The 25,302-nt window shown below is 45.5% G+C and overlaps 1 protein-coding gene across 1 annotated transcript in view; it reads left to right on the top strand.

Moving 5' to 3' along the window:
- The window catches only part of LOC117486814 (zinc finger protein GLI2-like), a 47,078-nt gene that overhangs the window by 17,960 nt on the left and 3,816 nt on the right, over positions 1-25,302 (top strand). Inside the window, 15 exon segments of the mRNA XM_034135374.1 lie at positions 577-685; positions 5,068-5,146; positions 5,148-5,223; positions 8,366-8,399; positions 8,401-8,516; positions 11,237-11,417; positions 12,109-12,246; positions 12,248-12,281; positions 12,361-12,471; positions 14,069-14,082; positions 15,935-16,061; positions 17,019-17,168; positions 17,452-17,616; positions 20,551-20,829; positions 24,053-24,359. Coding sequence (XP_033991265.1) covers positions 577-685; positions 5,068-5,146; positions 5,148-5,223; positions 8,366-8,399; positions 8,401-8,516; positions 11,237-11,417; positions 12,109-12,246; positions 12,248-12,281; positions 12,361-12,471; positions 14,069-14,082; positions 15,935-16,061; positions 17,019-17,168; positions 17,452-17,616; positions 20,551-20,829; positions 24,053-24,359 — 1,920 coding nt within the window.

Below are 25,302 nucleotides of genomic sequence, written 5' to 3'. Positions count from 1 at the left end.
AGTTGCATTATGGGAAATGTAGTTTGCAGTGTTTTTGGAGGTTAGCAGCAAACTAAGCTTTAAAAGTCAGGATATCTCGGCCTCTTTTTCTCAGATGTTCATTGTTTGCTTTGCCCCTTACTCTTCAGACGTGTAAAACTGTAATATTCCCTTGTGATCCTCTCACCTGGTGGAGCAGCAGCAGCAGCAGCAGCAGCAGAAGAAGAAGAAGGAGGACAGTTCCTCTCCGAGCCTGAAAACACACAGGAAAAAAAGGATCATAAATAAATGAACGGAAACAACAAGAAGAATTCAGAAAACTGACGAGGAATCAAACGGTTTATAGAAACGTTGACAGCTGACCCTGCAGTGTGTGTGTGTGTGTGTGTGTGTGTGTGTGTGTGTGTGTGTGTGTGTGTGTGTGTGTGTGAGCTCTTTGTCGGGGGCTCTGCTGGAGGTCTGGAGATGTAGGATTTTCTGCGGATCTTTTGATGACTTATTTATCTCCCTCTCTCCTCTCCTGTGATCCAGAGCAGATATCTTTTAACACACAAAGTGCTTCATGGTTCAAATGTCTGACTCTGCTTCTCCTCGCAGCGCCTCACCACCACATCTTCCCCTCCTTCCACACCCCCATCCCCATCGACATGCGGCACCACGAGGGCCGATACCACTACGAGCCGCACAACATCAACCACATGCACGGGTAAGAATCTGCACACCTTACATATACAGTACGGTAGTGACTCTGCAGGAGGTGACTGTTTACTACACCTCACAGATGTTAGTTAGTATATCTCTCTTGACTACATGCAGCTCTGCAGGAGGTGCAGTTTGTGATGAGATGACTCCACGCTGTCTGATCAAATGATAAAATGAAATCAGTATCAGAGCGACTTGTTTCCCGCTCAGTTTGACTCAGAGGATTCAGACTCTCTGATGGTTTGAGGAGTCTGAAGTCGACTCTGTGGGAGAATCTGAGAGTCCTCTCTTTGCAGATCAAGAAACACACAGTGAACACGGCTCTGAGAAGCAGATACACAACACTGTCGTAGTGATACATAAATACATAGATAATTAAATAAATACATATATAAATACATATGCCTATGAAGAGGCAATACATATATTTAAATACACATTTATTTTATTTCATGGAACTTTTATTTCATTACATTTATATTTATTTAATTATTTAATTTTGGCTTAAACGGCATTCCATATTTTTCAACTCTTTTCCGTCTAATTTCAAATATTTATGGAGTCATTTTATCACATTTTACACCAAAAACACTTACATTTAAAACGAACAGAAAATAAAAACGTCATGTTGGTGATACATTTAGTCCGTTTATGCGTTTATGCGTTTATGCTGATTAATGATAGTTTTTCCCCAAAAAAATCCAGACAGGCAAGATCTAATGAAAATATATAGCCATCAAATAAGTAACCCATTAACATGCATATTATCAGCATATTGGCTCTTTATTAGTCATTATAAAACACTTATTAATGCCTTATTCTACATGACCTTATTCTACAAGTACTAAACCATTAGTTAGTTAATTATAACCCTCTAAATCAGGGGTGTCAAACTCAATTTTATCGCGGGCCACATCAGCATTATGGCTGCACTCAAAGGGCCGGTTGTAACTTTAAGACTGTATAAAAATACATATATAAATATTTAACATATATAAAATATGTGTTATTACATGATTGCCTCTGCATTGGATTATTATCAGATAGGGTAATAACTTCATAATTAACTACGTCTGAAAGCAGAAGTCTAGGGCAAATAATTGCAAGTCTCTTCAGTGAGAATGTTACAATAACATTTCAAAAGAAAAGCCAAATTCTGGAGAAAAAAAAAATTACAATTTTGAGAAAAAATAGTGAAATGTTGAAAAAAAAGTCAAATTCGGAGAAAAAAGTAAAGTTTGAGATGCATTGTGGGACATGTAGTTTATGGGCAACGTGCTTCTGTAAAGCGGCATGTAACCGTATAATAAACATATTATATTCTTGCAGAGCTCTTGTGGGCCACATGAAATGAAGTCGTGGGCCGGATTTGGCCCCCGGGCCTTGAGTTTGACACCCCTGCTCTAAATAGTGCTGATTGATTGCACGTAAGGACGTTGTTGTACAATATGCTCCATATGGGCCTAATAAGGCATTCTCCCATAATAACACTATGATCTGTTCTTATGTAACAAGACATGAACAAGTGTTATTTCTGTCTAGATAACTCAAAATGTGGTGTTTCTAACTCAAACCTATTTTGAAAGTCATGTTCATAACCAATAAGCTAGTAGTTTGACTCTAATATGTTAATGAACAACCAGATGATGGTGAATATGTGTACCTTAATCTAAAGTGTTATTTAGAAAACTGACAAGAAATCAAACGGTTTACAGAATAGAAATCAACCAAGACTGAAAAAAGACACAAAATGTTCCCAAATGGTTGCGTTGGGGTTAAAAGCGTGTTTCTTCTTCCGCCTCTCTCCCGGATGATTTGAAACAGAAATGAACCTCTCTCCAGCGAGCAGGGCTCCATCACGGTGAAATAACAGCTGTGAATTCACCTTTCTGTTGTGAAGATAATCTGAAGCGCTGCAGGCTAACGGATAATTACAGAGAGGTCAGGAAGCAGACCCCATTTGTTTCACTCCGTGTTCGGGGTGATAACAGTCTCAGGGTACGGTTGGAAACATTACTCTTTGCAGCCGAGGCTTTGAGGGCTTCGGAAAGGAAAGATGTGTCCGTTAAAAAGAGCGCTGAGAGGTTTGGAACGCGTGAAGAAAGACTCGCAGGTGCAGGAAGGAAAGTGCGTTACGGTGCTTTCACGAGATGTTAGGGTTACATTTGATTTGGAAAACATGCATTTAGAAAAACTACATTTGACACAAAATCAGAAGCTATAAAATATACAAGTAACATGTAATCTACCTCCTTTGCTTTGCTCCTAACTTCAAAGTGTAAAACATGTATGGTTTTTATATGAAATGAAATACTTTTACAGAATAGAATTATTATAAATAGTTTCCTATGTTTACATTTTGTATATTTGTGTTGTTTATTGGATAGAAAACACAGCTGAACATGGAATACAAAAAACGAACAAAAAATGACCCAATTTCTACAAGAATACAGAAAATGATTCTAAAAGAAGACACAAAATGACCTCGGAGACAAATAATTCACCCCAAAAAGTCACAGCAAGAACACAGAAGGCTCAGGTTCAGCTGTGTTTCAACACCAGGGACTTTCTGCATGAACACTGGGTTTTAAAACCTGGTGCAAACCTCATTTTTCTCTTTTCTCCGGCGTACTGCTGAGTCCGTGGCACACTTCCAGTTACTTTATCACGGAGGAAAAGTGGTGCCTGGACAGAGGAAGTCAATAATCTCAGGGTGCGCTCTCACATTCAGATTCTCTCTCTGATGGTGATGCATACATCCCGCCCGGCCGCAGCAGGGCTATTCATCACACGGGGAAAAGAGAGAGAGGGAGAGGGGGGAGAGGGGGTCTGTCGGCGCCTCTCGGCCACCTTGATTAATGTGATTTGATCTTGACACTGGACCCCTAATTCATCAAGACCCTGATCAGCCTGTCGCTCCCACCAAATTCACCTTAATTACAGGAACACTGCGCAGCAAATTAAGTGGCGTGTCACTCCGGGCCCTGAGAGCCACTTTGTTAGCACCGTGTCACGGGGAAAAACCCCAAATGTCTAACATGACATCCACACGCCTCGCTGTTTGCATACCCCATAATGAGGGGGGGGGGTATTGTGTCACGCCTGTCATAAAGGAAGCTCTTTATCCTGCAGCGATTCATCCTCATGAGGAAGAGGAGGAAACACTGGAGGTGGGGAAAAAAGTTCGAAGCAAAAAGGAGATCATTCCTGCTGATTACTTGTGTTTTCTGAAAGACGCTGTAACGAATACATTAAACACACGCTGACGTCATGCTTTATCTGCCTCTAAATATCTACTATTCACTCTTTATTTTAGACAAAATCATGGCCTATTCTTGTGTTTCATGCTGCCGTGTTTTACAGGTCATTTGAGACGCGTCCTTTAATGCAAACACGCAGAGAGGAGACGTCCGAGTGGCTTCACAGAAAGCATGAAATGAGTTTAAAGGAGGCCATGATTTGCAGCTCTGTTTGTTTGTATGTAGGTCATTTCTGCCTCTGTGTGTGTGTGTGTGTGTGTGTGTGTGTGTGTGTGTGTGTGTGTGTGTGTGTGTGTGTGTGTGTGTGTGTGTGTGTGTGTGTGTGTGTGTGTGTGTGTGTGTGTGTGTGTGTGTGTGTGTGTGTGTGTGTGTGTGTGGTGTGTGTGTGTGTGTGTGTGTGTGTGGAGAGCGTGTGTGTGTGTGTGTGTGTGTGTGTGTGTGTGTGTGTGTGTGTGAGAGAGCGTGTGTGTGTGTGTGTGTGTGTGTGTGTGTGTGTGTGTGTGTGTGTGTGTGTGTGTGTGTGTGTGTGTGTGTGTGTGTGTGTGTGTGTGTGTGTGTGTGTGTGTGTGTGTGTGTGTGTGTGTGTGACTCATAACATACAGTGGGAGTTTATCCCGCCGCACGCTGGACGCTGTGATTTATCTAAATCAGAGCGAGCCGACACCGGAGACACACTCACTGTCACACTGCAATCCATCACACACACACACACACACACACACACACACACACGCTCTCTCACACACACACACACACCTCAGGTACAGTTACTCCTCGTGCTGTATCTCCTAAAATCCCACATTTGCAGCGTCGCCTAATGCGCGGATGTTTCTGTGTTTCATCGTTATAAACCGATGACCTGTTGTCGGGATAACATAAACACTTGGAAGCTTGCTAACTTTCTTATTTGCACGCCTAAATATTAAACACAGCAATACCAGCAATGCCAAACATTCTACAGAGAGTTATAAAACGACCAAAAATGACACAAAATGAACGTTAAATGACTACAAAAGTGATCCAAACCTTAAAAGCCCTAAATTAACTATTAGCACCATACGTGGATTACTCCGCCGCAGAAAGTAGTCCCTCTTTAACCTGTTGTCTCTCCCTTTGTCTCCCCCAGTCCCACAGGTCTCTCGGACGTGTCCCTGATCCGCCTCTCGCCCTCTGACTCCCCGTTCAGCCCTCCTCACCCCTTCCTCCCCCCCCCACATGGAGCAGTTCCTGCGCCCCTCCCTCTCCATGATCTCTGCAGCCAGAGGACTCAGCCCTGCAGAACGTGAGGAGCTCTGTCATCATGTCTGTCATATATTTATTTCTGTCAATATAGTGGGGAGTTTAAGAGGTGGAAATTACATTTGGGGTTAACTTAATGACCTCCAAGAGACACTTAATGACCTGAAAGAGACACCAAGAGACACTTAATGACCTGAAAGAGACACCAAGAGACACTTAATGACCTGAAAGAGACACCAAGAGACACTTAATGACCTGAAAGAGACACCAAGAGACACTTAATGACCTCCAAGAGACACTTAATGACCTGAAAGAGACACTAAATGACCTGAAAGAGACACCAAGAGACACTTAATGACCTGAAAGAGACACCAAGAGACACTTAATGACCTGAAAGAGACACCAAGAGACACTTAATGACCTCCAAGAGACACTTAATGACCTGAAAGAGACACTTAATGACCTGAAAGAGACACCAAGAGACACTTAATGACCTCCAAGAGACACTTAATGACCTGAAAGAGACACCAAGAGACACTTAATGACCTGAAAGAGACACCAAGAGACACTTAATGACCTCCAAGAGACACTTAATGACCTGAAAGAGACACCAAGAGACACTTAATGACCTGAAAGAGACACTAAATGACCTGAAAGAGACACCAAGAGACACTTAAGGACCAGAAAGAGACACTTAAGGACCAGAAAGAGACACTTAATGACCTCCAAAATACTTTTAATGACCTCCAAGAGAAGTGGAAATTACATTTGGGGGAAATGTGGTGGAATAAAACTCATTTTTAGGTCATTTAGTGCAACATATAATCTTAACTTTACAATAGAAACCCATAAAGAGACAAAATGGACAGGAAGTGACGCTTCATTACAAAATACAGAAAATGACTCAAAAAGTGACTGAAAGATGACAACAAGACAACACGGCTACACGACTACACGGCAACACGACAACACGACTACACGACTACACGGCAACATGACAACACGGTAACACGGCTACACGACAACACGGCTACACGGCTACACGGCTGCACGACAACACGGCTACACGGCAACACGGCTGCACGACAACACGGCAACACGGCTACACGGCAACACGGCTACACGGCAACACGGCTGCACGACAACACGGCTACACGGCAACACGGCTGCACGACAACACGGCAACACGGCTACACGGCAACACGGCTGCACGACAACACGGCAACACGGCTGCACGACAACACGGCAACACGGCTACACGGCAACACGGCTACACGGCTACACGGCTGCACGACAACACGGCTACACGGCAACACGGCTACACGGCTACACGGCAACACGGCAACACGGCTACACGGCTACACGGCAACACGGCTGCACGACAACACGGCTACACGGCAACACGGCTGCACGACAACACGGCTACACGGCAACACGACAACACGACTACACGGCAACACGGCTACACGGCAACACGACAACACGACTACACGACTACACGGCAACACGGCTGCACGGCAAGACGGCTACACGGCTGCACGACAACACGGCAACACGGCTACACGGCAACACGGCAACACGGCTACACTGCAACACGGCAACACGACTGCACGACAACACGACTACACGGCAACACGGCTACACTGCAACACGGCAACACGACTGCACGACAACACGACGGCACGACTACACGACAACACGGCTACACGGCAACACGGCTACACGGCAACACGACAACACGACTACACGACTACACGGCAACACGGCTACACTGCAACACGGCAACACGGCAACACGACAACACGACGGCACGACTACACGACAACACGGCTACACGGCAACACGGCTACACTGCAACACGGCAACACGGCTACACGGCAACACGACTGCACGACAACACGACGGCACGACTACACGACTACACGACAACACGGCAACACGGCAACACGGCTACACGCAACACGACAACACGACAACACGACTACACGGCAACACACTACACGACGACACGACTACACGACTACACGGCGACACGACGACACGACGACACGGCTACACGACTACACGGCAACACACTACACGACGACACGACTACACGACTACACGACTACACGGCAACACACTACACGACGACACGACTACACGACTACACGACTACACGGCGACACGACGACACGACGACACGGCTACACGACTACACGGCAACACACTACACGACGACACGACTACACGACTACACGACTACACGGCAACACACTACACGACGACACGACTACACGACTACACGACTACACGGCGACACGACGACACGACGACACGGCTACACGACTACACGACTACACGACTACACGGCGACACGACGACACAACGACACGGCTACACGACGACACGGCTACACAACAACACGGCAACACAGCTACACGGCAACACGGCAACACGGCTACACGCAACACGACAACACGACAACACGACTACACGGCAACACACTACACGACGACACGACTACACGACTACACGACGACACGACGACACGACGACACGGCTACACGACGACACGGCTACACGACTACACGGCAACACGGCAACACGGCAGCACGGCAACACGGCTACACGGCTGCACGGCAACACGGCAACACGGCTACACGCAACACGGCTACACGACAACACGGCTACACGGCAACACACTACACGACGACACGACTACACGGCAACACGGCAACACGGCTACACGGCGACACGACTACACGGCAACACACTACACGACGACACGACTACACGGCAACACGGCAACACGGCTACACGGCGACACGGCGACACGGCGACACGGCGACACGGCGACACGACGACACGGCTACACGACGACACGACGACACGGCTACACGGCTACACGGCAACACTGCAACACGGCAACACGGCTACACGGCAACACGGCTACACGGCAACACGGCTACACGGCTACACGGCTACACGGCTACACGGCTACACGGCAACACGGCAACACGGCTACACGGCAACACGGCTACACGGCTACACGGCTACACGGCTACACGGCAACACGGCTACACGGCAACACGGCTACACGGCAACACGACAACACGACAACACGACAACACGACTACACGACAAGTAGTTATTAACTCCCTCTCTCCTCTCCCCCTTTACTTATTAACTCTCTCTCTCCTCAGTGGCCGTGGAGCACCTGAAGGATCGAGGTCTTTTCGCCCCCCCCCCCTCCTGCTGAGTTTTACCACCTGATGAGTCATCGCAGCCCTTATTATGGAGATCTGCTGCTGGGGGGGGGAGGAGTGGGGGCCGAATATATCTCCCCCATGGAGGGTGAGTCAAACTGCTTTTATTCCCTCTTTTTACCTCCTGTCTGATTTTAAAGATACTTTTTGGCAATTTTTAGCTTCTTCTAGCCATTCTTTAAAGCAATTTTTAGCTTCTTCTTACCTCCCTTTAGACACATTTTAGAGATACGTTAAGACATGTTTTGTCCCTTGTATACCCTTTTGGACACTTTCATCATATGTTGTCTCTTTTACACTAATTTAGCCTGTTTTAACCTCTATTAACTCTTTTCAGCCTCTTATCCACTTTCAGTTGATGTTAGCACTTGTTTGCCTCTTTCTTACCCTCTGCTCTGGCTGCACCAAACCTACTGTGTAATGTCTGTATCTGAATGTAAGGCTCTGTGAGGCAGCAGATAACGTCTCTGCAGAAACTCAATGCATACTTTCACGTATTTAGTATTTAAAGGACACGTTCTGAGCATGGGGAAGTCCGGTCTGATGAAAAGACTGAATGTTTAATGCTGCAGCTCTTCACACAGCGGCTCCTCTATGAACACACAGGTGACTTTCAGACTGTAATAATAATACAAATGAAGCTTTAATCGGCTTCAGAGGACGCTGCATGCATCAAGTCCTGAATCTAGGGTTTGCACACGGAGAAAGTTACATTTAAATCTACATTTTCCACAACCTAGGTGACACGTGATCATGAACACGTTTTGATGCACATTCTTCAAAATAAAGTTCCATTAAAGCTGCAATTTAATATTATTTCCATTGGTGATGTTATATGATTCAATGCAGTCTTTCAGTTTATAACATATCAGAGAATAGCAAGACAGGTGGATTCCCAAAGCCCACGATGTCTTTAAAAGACTCTCCCTCCCTTCCTACCTCCCTCCCTTCCTTCATTACTCCCTCCCTTCCTTTCTCCCTTCCTTACTCCCTCCCTTCCTTTCTCCCTTCCTTACTCCCCTCCTTTCCTACCCTCCCTCCCTTCCTTACTCTCTACCTCCCTTTCTCCTTTCCTTCCTTTCTCCTTCCCTTCCTCCCTCCTTCCCTTACTCCCTCCCTTCCTACCTCCCTCCCTTCCTTACTCTCCCTACCTCCCTTTCTCCTTTCCTCCCTTTCTCCTTTCCTTCCTTTCTCCTTCCCTTCCTTACTCCTTCCCTTCCTACCTCCCTCCCTTCCTTCCTCCCTCCCTTCCTTACTCCCTCCCTCCCTTCCTACCTCCCTCCCTTCCTTCCTTCCTCCCTCCTTCCCTTAACACACACACTTTCATTCAGTGCTGGCGGCTGATATAAATCACAATGGAGGAAGCGAGGCTTTCTATTGGTCCATTCATCAGGGGAAGCGGCACATTAATAAACACATCTCCCCAGAGGAGAGGGGGGGGAACACACACCTGCCCCCACACACACACACACACACACACACACACACACACACACACACACACACACTTGAACTTCAGCTGCTTAAATGTCTGAATTAGTGCCGCGTGCACGTGTTAAATCATCGCTTCACGTCCCAGGACGCATGTGAGCTTTCAGATATCTTTAGAAACACGTCTTTAGGAAACGAGGATTAATCTGTCTGAGACGCAGTGAGTCTGGGAGAGACGCAGAGACACTAACATCATCCACAAGAGACCAAAGAAACACGACTGGAGTCTGAGAAACAATCACAACGCCATCAACGTGCCTTTGAGCAGCACATGTGGCGAGTCCATTAGCATTCAGACATTACTAATCGATCTCTCACTGATCCTGTAATCAGAGCAGATAAACAGCTGTGTTTAATGAGGCCGATTTGCACTGCATTGATTGAGGAGGAGATCGAGGAGGTCGAGGAGATCGAGGAGGTCGAGGAGATCGAGGAGATCGAGGAGAGGGGAGTCTACGTCTAAAATACGCAGATTTAAGGCTCTTAACAAACGGAATGAAAAACGTCATTCGTTCAGGACTATTTTCAGCGGCGGATGAATCCACATTTGTTATTCTAGTGACAAACAGTCCTGTCCTTGGGAAATGTAGTTTTCTTATAAAAGACTCTACATTAAACTACACCTGTCCTCTCACCTGTGTTGTAGTTTCTCAGTTCTCTCTGGGAAATGTAGTTCTTTAGTTACGGAGATTTAGTTTTTGAACGACTCTTTATGAACCACACCTGTCCTCTCACCTGTGTTGTAGTTTTTGAACGACTCTTTTTGAACCACACCTGTCCTCTCACCTGTGTTGTAGTTTTTGAACCACACCTGTCCTCTCACCTGTGTTGTAGTTTTTGAACGACTCTTTATGAACCACACCTGTCCTCTCACCTGTGTTGTAGTTTTTGAACGACTCTTTTTGAACCACACCTGTCCTCTCACCTGTGTTGTAGTTTTTGAACGACTCTTTATGAACCACACCTGTCCTCTCACCTGTGTTGTAGTTTTTGAACGACTCTTTATGAACCACGCCTGTCCTCTCACCTGTGTTGTAGTTTTTGAACGACTCTTTATGAACCACACCTGTCCTCTCACCTGTGTTGTAGTTTTTGAACGACTCTTTATGAACCACACCTGTCCTCTCACCTGTGTTGTAGTTTTTAAACCACACCTGTCCTCTCACCTGTGTTGTAGTTTTTGAACCACACCTGTCCTCTCACCTGTGTTGTAGTTTTTTAACGACTCTTTATGAACCACACCTGTCCTCTCACCTGTGTTGTAGTTTTTGAACGACTCTTTTATGAACCACACCTGTCCTCTCACCTGTGTTGTAGTCTCTCGGTTCTCGGGGCCCAGACTGACTCCTCGTCTCGGCAGGAAGCGAGCGATGTCAGTCTCTCCGCTCTCTGACGGCAGCATCGATCTGCACACGATGATCCGAACGTCGCCCAGCTCGCTGGTCGCCTACATCAACAACTCTCCCTCCTACGGTCACCTGTCAGTGGGGGGGCTCAGGTAACTCACCTGGAGGGAAATAAGACCACATTTAGTGCAGCTCTCTTCACGACACACCAACGAACAACATATATACGCAACACACATCAGCATAGTGTGCCACACTATCCTCGTTTCCTCCTGCCCCAGTGTTTCCTTCACTCTTGATGTTTCCTTGTTGATTTCCTTGTTTCCTCCTGCCCCATGTGTTTCCTTCACTCTTGATGTTTCCTTGTTTCCTCCTCTCCTCCTGCCCCATGTGTTTCCTTCACTCTTGATGTTTCCTTGTTGATTTCCTTGTTTCCTCCTCTCCTCCTGCCCCATGTGTTTCCTTCACTCTTGATGTTTCCTTGTTGATTTCCTTGTTTCCTCCTCTCCTCCAGCCCCATGTGTTTCCTTCACTCTTGATGTTTCCTTGTTGATTTCCTTGTTTCCTCCTCTCCTCCTGCCCCATGTGTTTCCTTCACTCTTGATGTTTCCTTGTTGATTTCCTTGTTTCCTCCTCTCCTCCTGCCCCAGTGTTTCCTTCACTCTTGATGTTTCCTTGTTGATTTCCTTGTTTCCTCCTCTCCTCCTGCCCCATGTGTTTCCTTCACTCTTGATGTTTCCTTGTTGATTTCCTTGTTTCCTCCTCTCCTCCTGCCCCAGTGTTTCCTGCCTCCTCTAAGTGACTCTGATGTTTCCTCACATGTTTCCTCCTCTCCTCCTGCAGCCCTTCCTTCCCCTTTCCTCACCCCTTGACTCCTCTCAGCTACCAGCACCTCCTCACCCATCATCAGAGGGGGGGTCTGGGTGCTTTTGGACACACCCCCCCTCTCTTGCATCCTCCCTCCTCGTTCTGCAGCCGCCCCCCCCCCCTCCGCTCACAGCGACCTCAACACAAAGGTACAACACAAACATATAAAACATGTATTCTGCATCTTTACAGTTAAAAAAAAACATGTTTGAATAATGAACCCCTCAGAACCACGGAGGAGACCCGTCCGTCAGCAGCACCGTGGACCCCGTCGTCACCAAGAGGTCAAAGGTCAAGTCTGAGGGGGCGGGACTTAGGCCGCTGTCTCCCTGTTCACCGGTATGTAAAGATATTTTGTACGTGTACCTATTTTCTTCCATTCACCTTTCCTTCTCTACTTCCTTTTTGCCCTACGTTGGTTTCCTACTTCCCCTTCCCTAGTCTCCTTTATCCTCCCTGGCTTTCCTTCCCTACCTCCTCCTCAGGTTCCTTCCTCACATCCTTGTTTTGTTTCCTACTTTCTAATTTATTTCCCTCTTTCCTCTCCTTGCTTCCTACCCCTCCTCAATTTACCTTTTATAACTCTCCATGTTGTCTCCTACCTCCTAACATGCTTCCTTGCCTCATTTCATTCCTTAGCTGCTTGTTCTTTTGTCCCTACATCCTAATTTCCTTCCCTACCCTCTTATTCCTTTCTTCCACGCCTCGTACTTTCTCATTTCTTTATCTACTTCCCCTCTATGCTTCCTTTCCTAGCCCCAGTGTTTCCTGCCTCCTCGAGTGTGAGGGATTGTTAGACAGTGAGGAGATTTTCTAAAGTCAAACATATTTTTTGGGGGGGAATTCCAAACCATTTGTAAAGGTGTATATTAAATGGTAAGAAAGACATTTGTATGAAGCCTAAGTCCTGAGTGAAGTGCTGAATAAAGCCCCTCTCTGAGGAGTGGGCCGATCAGATGGAGCTTTGGGATAAAGAGTTCATTTTACAGATATCCCTCTCTGCTGACCCCCTGCTGTGACCTGTGGCCCCCGGGAGCCTCTCCCCCCACCCTCTCTTCATGTTATAAAGCAGAAACTCCTCCTGATAACCCCCCCCCCCCCCCCTTTAGTGTAAACTGTGCCACGGCGCTTCATTTCCATGAAAAATGGTGCGGAGCTGCTTTTGACAAATCTGCAGCGAGAGCAGCGTCTGGGGGCCGAGGAGTGATGAGGGGGGGGGGAACATGCTGCAGTCAGCACTGTGTGTGTGTGTGTGTGTGTGTGTGTGTGTGTGTGTGTGTGTGTGTGTGTGTGTGTGTGTGTGTGTGTGTGTGTGTGTGTGTGTGTGTGTGTGTGTGTGTGTGTGTGTGTGTGTGTGTGTGTGTGTGTGTGTGCATGCTCTTTGTCTCTGAGATTTAGACATCAAGCGAGTTTTCTGGACCTTAAGGAAAGTACAGGAGGGATGTTTTCGAATAGTTTTTTATTTATTTTGTACGAGGTGTAAGGGAAGGGGAAATGTCTTTGGATAGTGAGGACATTTTTAGAATTGTAATTAACTTATTTGGACATTTTTAGAAAGTTTTTAGGAATTGAATTGACTTTTTGGGAAAGTAAATACATTTTTAAAAGGTTAGGATTTCCTTTTTAATTGTGAGGACCTTTTAAGAGATTGAGGACAATATTAAAACATGGGGATGATGTTTAAAAAAGGCAGCATAACGTTGACAGATTTTGAGCTAAATTTGGTCAGCATTGAAAGTGAGTTTATTTTAAAGAGACATATTAGTAACTTGCAAACTTTAAGAAATGAGGGGACTTAAAATGAAGAATATATTTCAGGACATTTTTCCTTAAAAGTCGGGGCATTAATACCAACTGTTATGGGCTTTACTTCTGGATATGATGTTAGTGTTTCCTGAACGTTCCTCTGACTCTGATTGGTTGAAGGTCTCTGCAGAAACACAGAGGGACGTTGTGGGATTCTAATGTTTGTGTCCTCATGACTCCCGCTGCGTAATGACAGGACAGCTGTGTGTGTGTGTGTGTGTGTGTGTGTGTGTGTGTGTGTGTGTGTGTGTGTGTGTGTGTGTGTGTGTGTGTGTGTGTGTGTGTGTGTGTGTGTGTGTGTGTGTGTGTGTGTGTGTGTGTGTGTGTGTGTGTGTGTGTGTGTGTGTGTGGTGTGTGTGTGTGTGTGTGGGAGGACGTCAAAACAAATCTGATGCAACGTCTCAATCTGTAATTTACTGTCTCTGATAAACACGAGGCAGTGAACGGTTGCAGATGTTCAGAGAGAGGAGGAGGAAGATTAATGGCCAGAGGGCAGAAGTACACACATCTTCACTCAAGTAGAAGTACAGATACTCGTGTTTAAAAATACTCTGGTGAAAGTAGAAGTACTGACTAAACTTCTTTACTCAAGTCAAAGTAAAGAACTCTGAAATGTACTTCAGTAAAAAGTACCCATAACTAGCAGCTGTTTTAAAGAGTACCTGACCTCCCTTTATATTAATAGAACAATAATGTCATTGTTAGCTAATGAATGTTTCCATGCTGAACAACGGCAACATGACAACGTTTCCATTGGTCCCTCTTCTTTAGAGAAGACCAGGAAATGATGGATACACGGATCGTGTTCAAATCAATAGGCACGCAATGACTCTAAATAATAATGATCACGCCACCAAACACACATTCAAACTAAAGGAACCAGCCTGTTTGGGAAATGTGAGAAGTAGAAAGTACAGGTATTTGGGTTCAACATGTAAGAAGTAGAAAGTACAGGTATTTGTGTTCAACATGTAAGAAGTAGAAAGTACAGGTATTTGAGTTCAACATGTAAGAAGTAGAAAGTACAGGTATTTGTGTTCAACATGTAAGAAGTAGAAAGTACAGGTATTAGTGTTCAACATGTAAGAAGTAGAAAGTACAGGTATTTGTGTTCAACATGTAAGAAGTAGAAAGTACAGGTATTTGTGTTCAACATGTAAGAAGTAGGAAGTACAGGTATTTGGGTTCAACATGTAAGAAGTAGAAAGTACAGGTATTTGTGTTCAACATGTAAGAAGTAGAAAGTACAGGTATTTGTGTTCAACATGTAAGAAGTAGAAAGTACAGGTATTTGTGTTCAACATGTAAGAAGTAGAAAGTACAGGTATTTGTGTTCAACATGTAAGAAGTAGAAAGTACAGGTATTTGTGTTCAACATGTAAGAAGTAGAAAGTACAGGTATTTGTGTTCAACATGTAAGAAGTAGAAAGTACAGGTATTTGAGTTCAACATGTAAGAAGTAGAAAGTACAGGTATTTGTGTTCAACATGTAAGAAGTAGAAAGTACAGGTATTTGTGTTCAACATGTAAGAAGTAGAAAGTACAAGTATTTGTGTTCAACATGTTAGAAGTAGAAAGTACAGGTATTTGTGTTCAACATGTAAGAAGTACAAAGTACAGGTATTTGTGTTCAACATGTAAGAAGTAGAAAGTACAGGTATTTGTGTTCAACATGTAAGAAGTAGAAAGTACAGGTATTTGTGTTCAACATGTGAGAAGTAGAAAGTACAGGTATTTGTGTTCAACATGTGAGAAGTAGAAAGTACAGGTATTTGTGTTCAACATGTAAGAAGTAGAAAGTACAGGTATTTGTGTTCAAAGTGTAAGAAGTAGAAAGTACAGGTATTTGAGTTGTGGTCAGAAAAATAAGTATTGGAGTAAAGTACTGATTCCAGAAACATGTACTTAAGTACAGTAACAAAGTATTTGTACTGCACTACTCCCCCCCTCTGAGTTTCTCTCTAACTCACGTTTTCTTTCCACAGATCCTCGGCAGCTTCCTGGACTTAAAGGAGGACGCTGAGCGGGACGACTTCAAAGCGGAGCCGGACGCCGTGTACGAGACGAACTGTCAGTGGGAGAACTGCAGCCAGACGCACGACACGCAGCAGCAGCTGGTGCACGTGAGCAAACACCTGGAACATAGAGGACAGAACACCAAGATAAAACACAAGCACGATGCAGCTTCTGATATCTAGTTCCCCTGAAGTTCTCCTGTCTTTCTGAACAACAAAGTGCAATGGAAATGCTATATCGTGCACTTTGAGGGGTCTTAGTTTAGATAGAGTGCACGTCAGTTTTGCAGTAAGTCAGCATGCATAAGGGAGACTGTTCTCAGGTATATGAGATTATAGGGAAAGGATCTGTGTTCAGTCTTTCCTGGAGTCATCCTAAGTGTGAGCAGGAAAACTAAGGCAACATTTACAGTAATCTGGACGGACCCCATCTCACCTGAAAACACAAAGCCCCTTCTGATATCTATACATCCGTAACTTAATGCCGTTAAAAACCTACTTTTTTAAAGCTAAAACAAACCAAGTCGTTTTGTTGTTTAAATTCACAATGTGGGAGTGTGATCCAGGAGAGGATGCAGTTTATTGTACGGAGACGTCCTTCTTAGGAGACAGGGTTCAATGTTTGAAAGCAAAGGGAATAAAAAACATCCTTTTTTATCACTGTCTTTTTTGAGTCCTGAAACGTATTTCTTTTGGCAAAGCAGTGGATCTAAATGTAGAAAATGACACATTAATTGTTGAAACACTGCACTGACAGTGTGCCACTTGTTTAAAGAAGATAAGACGCTATTACGGACAAAAAACGTCTCGTAGTATTTCATTTAGTCTACTGTCCGCAATGCTAATTACTGCGCCTGGACGAGTCTCTCATCCCTCTCTCTCTCTCTCTCCGTGTGTGTGTGTGTGTGTGTGTGTGTGTGTGTGTGTGTGTGTGTGTGTGTGTGTGTGTGTGTGTGTGTGTGTGTGTGTGTGTGTGTGTGTGTGTGTGTGTGTGTGTGTGTGTGTGTGTGTGTGTGTGTGTGTGTGTGTGTGTGTGTGTGTGTGTGTGTGTGTGTGTGTGTGCAGCACATCAATAATGACCACATCCACGGAGAGAAGAAGGAGTTTGTGTGCCGATGGGACGAGTGTTCCCGGGAGCAGAAGCCCTTCAAAGCTCAGTACATGCTGGTGGTTCACATGAGGAGACACACGGGGGAGAAGCCACACAAGTGCACGGTAACACACACACACACACACACACACACACAAACACACACACACACACACACACACACACACACACACACACACACACGGGAGAAGCCACACAAGTGCACAGTAACACACACACACTCTGAACACACACACCCACACGTGTAAAGGGACTGTCAAACTTTTCCTAGCTTCCTCTGTATTAATTAAATATACATCATTTCAAGTATTTATTTTAATTTTAAAGCCTTAAAAAATGACAGATAAATGTTCACACTGTTCCTAACTTCCTCTGTATGTTCTGCAGTTTGAGGGCTGCTGTAAGGCGTACTCTCGTCTGGAGAACCTGAAGACTCACCTCCGCTCTCACACCGGAGAGAAGCCGTACGTCTGCGACCACGAAGGCTGCAACAAAGCCTTCTCCAACGCCTCGGACCGCGCCAAGCACCAGAACCGCACACACTCCAACGAGGTACTGAACACGCCCTCACACACACTCCAACGAGGTATTGAACACGCCCTCACACACACTCCAACGAGGTACTGAAACACGCCCTCACACACACTCCAACGAGGTACTGAACACGCCCTCACACACACTCCAACGAGGTAGTGAACACGCCCTCACACACACTCCATACTGAACAAACCCTCACACACACTCCAACGAGGTACTGAACACGCCCTCACACACACTCCAACCAGGTAGTGAACACGCCCTCACACACACTCCAACCAGGTAGTGAACACGCCCTCACACACACTCCAACGAGGTACTGAACACGCCCTCACACACACTCCAACGAGGTACTGAACACGCCCTCACACACACTCCAACCAGGGTAGTGAACACGCCCTCACACCACCTCCAACCAGGTAGTGAAACACGCCCTCCAATACACACAACTCCAACGAGGGTACTGAACACGCCCTCACACACACTCCAACGAGGTACTGAACACGCCCTCACACACACTCCAACTAGGTACTGAACACGCCCTCACACACACTCCAACGAGGTACTGAACACGCCCTCACACACACTCCAACTAGGTACTGAACACGCCCTCACACACACTCCAACGAGGTACTGAACACGCCCTCACACACACTCCAACGAGGTACTGAACACGCCCTCACACACACTCCAACGAGGTACTGAACACGCCCTCACACACACTCCAACCAGGTAGTGAACACGCCCTCACACACACTCCAACGAGGTACTGAACACACCCCTCACACACACTCCAACTAGGTACTGAACACGCCCTCACACACACTCCAACGAGGTACTGAACACGCCCTCACACACACTCCAACGAGGTACTGAACACACCCCTCACACACACTCCCAACGAGGTACTGAACACACCCTCACACACACTCCAACCAGGTACTGAACACGCCCTCACACACACTCCAACGAGGTACTGAACACGCCCTCACACACACTCCAACCAGGTACTGAACACGCCCTCACACACACTCCAACGAGGTACTGAACACACCCTCACACACACTCCAACGAGGTACTGAACACGCCCTCACACACACACTCCAACGAGGTACTGAACACGCCCTCACACACACTCCAACCAGGTACTGAACACGCCCTCACACACACTCCAACCAGGTAGTGAACACACCCTCACACACACTCCAACCAGGTAGTGAACACGCCCTCACACACACTCCAACGAGGTACTGAACACGCCCTCACACACACTCCAACGAGGTACTGAACACGCCCTCACACACACTCCAACCCAGGTAGTGAACACGCCCTCACACACACTCCAACGAGGTACTGAACACACCCCTCACACACACTCCAACGAGGTACTGAACACGCCCTCACACACACTCCAACCAGGTAGTGAACACGCCCTCACACACACTCCAACGAGGTACTGAACACACCCCTCACACACACTCTAACGAGGTACTGAACACACCCTCACACACACTCCAACGAGGTACTGAACACACCCTCACACACACTCCAACGAGGTACTGAACACGCCCTCACACACACTCCAACCAGGTACTGAACACACCCCTCACACACACTCCAACCAGGTACTGAACACACCCCTCACACACACTCTAACGAGGTACTGAACACGCCCCTCACACACACTCTAACGAGGTACTGAACACACCCTCACACACACTCTAACGAGGTACTGAACACACCCTCACACACACTCCAACGAGGTACTGAACACACCCTCACACACACTCTAACGAGGTACTGAACACGCCCTCACACACACTCCAACGAGGTACTGGAACACGCCCTCACACACACTCCAACGAGGGTACTGAACACGCCCTCACACACACTCCAACGAGGTACTGAACACACCCTCACACACACTCCAACGAGGTACTGAACACACCCCTCACACACACTCTAACGAGGTACTGAACACGCCCTCACACACACTCCAACCAGGTACTGAACACACCCCTCACACACACTCCAACGAGGTACTGAACACACCCTCACACACACTCTAACGAGGTACTGAACACGCCCCTCACACACACTCTAACGAGGTACTGAACACACCCCTCACACACACTCTAACGAGGTACTGAACACACCCTCACACACACTCCAACGAGGTACTGAACACACCCTCACACACACTCTAACGAGGTACTGAACACGCCCTCACACACACTCTAACGAGGTACTGAACACGCCCTCACACACACTCCAACGAGGTACTGAACACGCCCTCACACACACTCCAACGAGGTACTGAACACGCCCTCACACACACTCCAACGAGGTACTGAACACACCCTCACACACACTCTAACGAGGTACTGAACACGCCCTCACACACACTCCAACGAGGTACTGAACACGCCCTCACACACACTCATACTGAACAAACCCCTCACACACACTCCATACTGAACAAACCCCTCACACACACTCCATACTGAACAAACCCCTCACACACACTCCAACGAGGTACTGAACACGCCCTCACACACACTCCATACTGAACAAACCCCTCACACACACTCCATACTGAACAAACCCCTCACACACACTCCAACCAGGTACTGAACAAACACTGGAAACACACTGGAAACTTCACACACACATCCAGCAGATTGATTTTATAGAAGTCTATGAGAAAATGTGCCTACATTTCCCGTCTGGACCACGGAGCTAACTTAAAGATGCGTGTATAACCTCAACGCTGTAATGCATAATAAAGTAATCTACGTCTTTCTGTTCAGGAAAAACGAAGCGTTCAGAATAACAAAGATACAGGGATGTCACATGACTTCATGACTAGTGAAAGACCATAAAGCTGCTTAATGTTTTTTAGCACCTAAATCCCAATTTTTAAACCATTATCTGTGTTTGTTGTTGCAGAAACCGTACGTCTGTAAGATCCCGGGCTGCACAAAGCGCTACACGGACCCGAGTTCCCTGAGGAAACACGTGAAGACGGTGCACGGCCCGGAGGCTCACGTCACCAAGAAGCAGCGCAGCGACGTGCCTCCGAGGCCGCCGGCGCCCAAAGAGAACGGAGAGAACGAGGCGGGAAACCGAGAGCGAGTCCACGGGGAAGACAAGATGTCCGACAACAGCTCCCTCGGTGGCAGAGAGGACTACCTGCACGTCACCTCCATCAAGACGGAAAACTCTGTGGTACGTTGCTTTCAGAGAGGCAAAAGTACATCCTTTACTCAAGTAGAAGTACACACATCCTGTACTCAAGTAGAAGTACACACATCCTTTACTCAAGTAGAAGTACACACATCCTTTACTCAAGTAAAAGTACACAGATCCTTTACTCAGGCAAAAGTACATCCTTTACTCAAGTAGAAGTACACACATCCTTTACTCAAGTAGAAGTACACACATCCTTTACTCAAGTAGAAGTACACACATCCTTTACTCAAGTAGAAGTACACACATCCTTTACTCAAGCAGAAGTACACACATCCTGTACTCAAGTAGAAGTACACACATCCTTTACTCAAGTAGAAGTACACACATCCTTTACTCAGGTAGAAGTACACACATCCTTTACTCAAGCAGAAGTACACACATCCTGTACTCAAGTAGAAGTACACACATCCTGTACTCAAGTAGAAGTACACACATCCTTTACTCAAGTAGAAGTACACACATCCTTTACTCAAGTAGAAGTACACACATCCTTTACTCAAGCAGAAGTACACACATCCTGTACTCAAGTAGAAGTACACACATCCTGTACTCAAGTAGAAGTACACACATCCTGTACTCAAGTAGAAGTACACACATCCTTTACTCAAGCAGAAGTACACACATCCTTTACTCAAGCAGAAGTACACACATCCTGTACTCAAGTAGAAGTACACACATCCTTTACTCAAGTAGAAGTACACACATCCTTTACTCAAGCAGAAGTACACACATCCTGTACTCAAGTAGAAGTACACACATCCTTTACTCAAGCAGAAGTACACACATCCTTTACTCAAGTAGAAGTACACACATCCTTTACTCAGGCAGAAGTACACACATCCTTTACTCAAGTAGAAGTACACACATCCTTTACTCAAGTAGAAGTACACACATCCTTTACTCAAGTAGAAGTACACACATCCTTTACTCAAGTAGAAGTACACACATCCTTTACTCAAGTAGAAGTACACACATCCTTTACTCAAGCAGAAGTACACACATCCTTTACTCAAGTAGAAGTACACACATCCTTTACTCAAGTAGAAGTACACACATCCTTTACTCAAGTAGAAGTACACACATCCTTTACTCAAGTAGAAGTACACACATCCTTTACTCAAGTAGAAGTACAGATACTCGTGTTTAAAAATACTCTGGTGAAAGTAGAAGTACTGACTAAACTTCTAGAACAATAAGTAGTGGAGTAAAGTACTGATACCAGAAACATGTACAGTAACAAAGTATTTGTACTCCACTACTTCCCACCTCTGGTTGCTTTTATCCATTCTTAAAAAGTACTTATACACACTACTTTTCTCCATACTAACTATACTGCTTCTATTCTGTCCTGTAATAACATCAGCACACCTCCTAACTCTTCCTCTGCTTCCTTTCTGTCTCTCCTTTTGGACAGACCTTACTCAGGTGAGCTCACCTACAGCTTATTCTCACATCTTTCCCCAACACCATCAAAATATAGGGTTTGATTAAAAAACGAGACGTACTTCTGATGCTCAACGGGCAAATACTGTCCAAAAAAGTGACGTTTTTGGAGGGAATCCATCTCCTTTCCTATAATCATGATAAAGAAATGACCAGGGATACAATTGTGCTTATGAACTTTGCTTATAGTTGCTTTAAATGCGTATTAAATACAATCAGACAGTCATTGTGTGAGCTTCATTTCGTCACCAGATGCAGCAGGATTTCATTTGAAAGAAAACCGAATTGGGTGTAATTCTTTATAATCTCAACAATCTTTCAAAGTGAAGACGCTTGCTGAACATTTTGCACGCTGCATGTCATCTATTATACCCCGTACGTTGCGTTTCCTCCTCATGAGCGGTTTCAACGTGCAGTGGAGAGCTGTCAGAGAGCCTGAAGCTGATAAAAGCTGCTCCAGGATTAATATTCAAACTTTGGGAATTGGTTTTAGCCCTCTGTGCAAAGTGAGCCAGCGATCACGCGATGATCAAGACGGCTTTTTAGCAGCGAATATATTAAGAGTCTGCAAGGAAGCCCGGGTCGGTCAGGGAGATACATGTGAGTGTTATTGTTCTAAGGAAAGAGCCGTGAGGGGATTACGTCTCTGAGTCCTGAGGTTAGATATCAGAGATATGAGCGCAAGCTGAGCGGTGCTTTAGGGATTTGTTGGTTCGTACTGTAAACCACAAATAAATATATGCAAGTGAATAAAAGAGAGACCCTCGAGGTGTTTTTAACTGTCTAACTGAAACAAGTCAGAGTGAAATGCTTCTTACTCACCTAAACGCTGAGAACCCCCTCCAGTGTTTCAGAGAGAGAGCCGTGATCTGGTGAAGATCCGGCAGCCTTTCATCTGCACATTTCTCATTCACAGACAGACTAAGACAGCCTGTAATCTGTGGTGCACCCCCACCTCTGCACCCCCACCTCTGCACCCCCACCTCTGCACCCCCATCTCCAAAAAAAACACTCATTATTTACAATTAAGCCGGGGGAGGATAAAAGACTCACTGTTCTGCACGCCATATCAACTGTTGCTGCACTTCTGGACTGTTTCTGTTAGAGAACTCTCCCTGGTCCCCGGCTTGAGCTTCAATCTCAGGATCCATGTATTCCTGATCCTCTCCAGAATGAAAGTAGTCAAAATCTAAAAGATCTGACTTTTTCTCAAAATCTGACTTTTTCTTAAAATCTAAAAAATCTGACTTTTTCACACAAATCTAAAAAATGCTGACTTTTTCTCAGAAATCTCAAAATTCTGACTTTTTCTGAATACTTAAAAATGTTAATAATCCCTGGTCTCCAGCTTGATCTTCAATCTCAGGATCCATGTATTTGTGATCCTCTCCAGAATGGAAGGAGTCATCACATACAGAGCATCAACTAGTTCCTGAACAGTGTCCTTCACATGCTGATATCCAAGAGAGGGAGTTACACAGTCACAAGATGGAGGAATAGAAAGCAGTATTCAATGTTTACTTCAGATTAGCTCCACGTCAGAAATGAGCATGCTTGTCATATGTCTATCTCCATAGAGGCTGAATCCTCATGTTAATCACATAGCTATCATATGCCTCAAACAGTCCTGATGCTCTTCTAGGTAATCATACATCCTGTCATGTTCACAGCTACAGTTGGGATACCTTTGTTAGCATGTTGCTCTCATGTTGGAAGAGGACCTTCAGTTTCTTATGCTCTTTCTCTCTCTCTGTAGATGTATCAGTCCAGCGGTCAGTCATCATGTAGCAGCGAACCGTCCCCACTTGGCAGCGCCACCAACAATGACAGTGGAGTAGAAATGGCGGCGCCCAGTGGGGGGAGCGTGGGGGACTTCAGCCCTCTGGAGGACCTGGGATATGAGGATACCGTCGGGGGGCTCGCGGTGATGGGTCTCCACCATCGAAAGCACTTTGGCATCACCATGCATCTAAAGAAAGAGACGCTGAAGACGGCGAGGGACTCGTGTCGGTGGGCCGGAAACCCAACAGTCCTCGGCACCAAACTGCCTCCCATCCCAGCAGGTAGAGAGGGCAAGAGTACACACATCCTGTACTCAAGTAGAAGTACACATACTCCTGTTTAAAAATACTCTGGTAGAAGTAGAAGTACTGACTAAACTTCTTTACTCAAGTAAAAGTAAAGAACTTCTAAATGTACTTCAGTAAAAAGTACCCATAACTAGCAGCTGTTTTAAAGAGTACCTGACCTCCCTTTATATGAATAGAACAATAATGTCATTGTTAGCTAATGAATGTTTCCATGCTGAACAACGGCAACATGACAACGTTTTCATTGGTCCCTCTTCTTTAGAGAAGACCAGGAAATGATGGATACACGGATCGTGTTCAAATCAATAGGCACGCAATGACTCTAAATAATAATGATCACGCCACCAAACACACATTCAAACTAAAGGAACCAGCCTGTTTGGGAAATGTGAGAAGTAGAAAGTACAGGTATTTGGGTTCAACATGTAAGAAGTAGAAAGTACAGGTATTTGTGTTCAACATGTAAGAAGTAGAAAGTACAGGTATTTGTGTTCAACATGTGAGAAGTAGAAAGTACAGGTATTTGTGTTCAACATGTGAGAAGTAGAAAGTACAGGTATTTGTGTTCAACATGTAAGAAGTAGAAAGTACAGGTATTTGAGTTCAACATGTGAGAAGTAGAAAGTACAGGTATTTGGGTTCAACATGTAAGAAGTAGAAAGTACAGGTATTTGAGTTCAACATGTGAGAAGTAGAAAGTACAGGTATTTGTGTTCAACATGTAAGAAGTAGAAAGTACAGGTATTTGGGTTCAACATGTAAGAAGTAGAAAGTACAGGTATTTGTGTTCAACATGTAAGAAGTAGAAAGTACAGGTATTTGTGTTCAACATGTGAGAAGTAGAAAGTACAGGTATTTGTGTTCAACATGTAAGAAGTAGAAAGTACAGGTATTTGAGTTCAACATGTGAGAAGTA

The sequence above is a fragment of the Trematomus bernacchii genome, unplaced genomic scaffold (assembly GCF_902827165.1).
Source record: "Trematomus bernacchii unplaced genomic scaffold, fTreBer1.1, whole genome shotgun sequence".
Classification (NCBI taxonomy): domain Eukaryota; kingdom Metazoa; phylum Chordata; class Actinopteri; order Perciformes; family Nototheniidae; genus Trematomus; species Trematomus bernacchii.
Note: the sequence above shows the minus strand (reverse complement) of the source record. Positions and strands in the feature narration are given on the sequence as shown.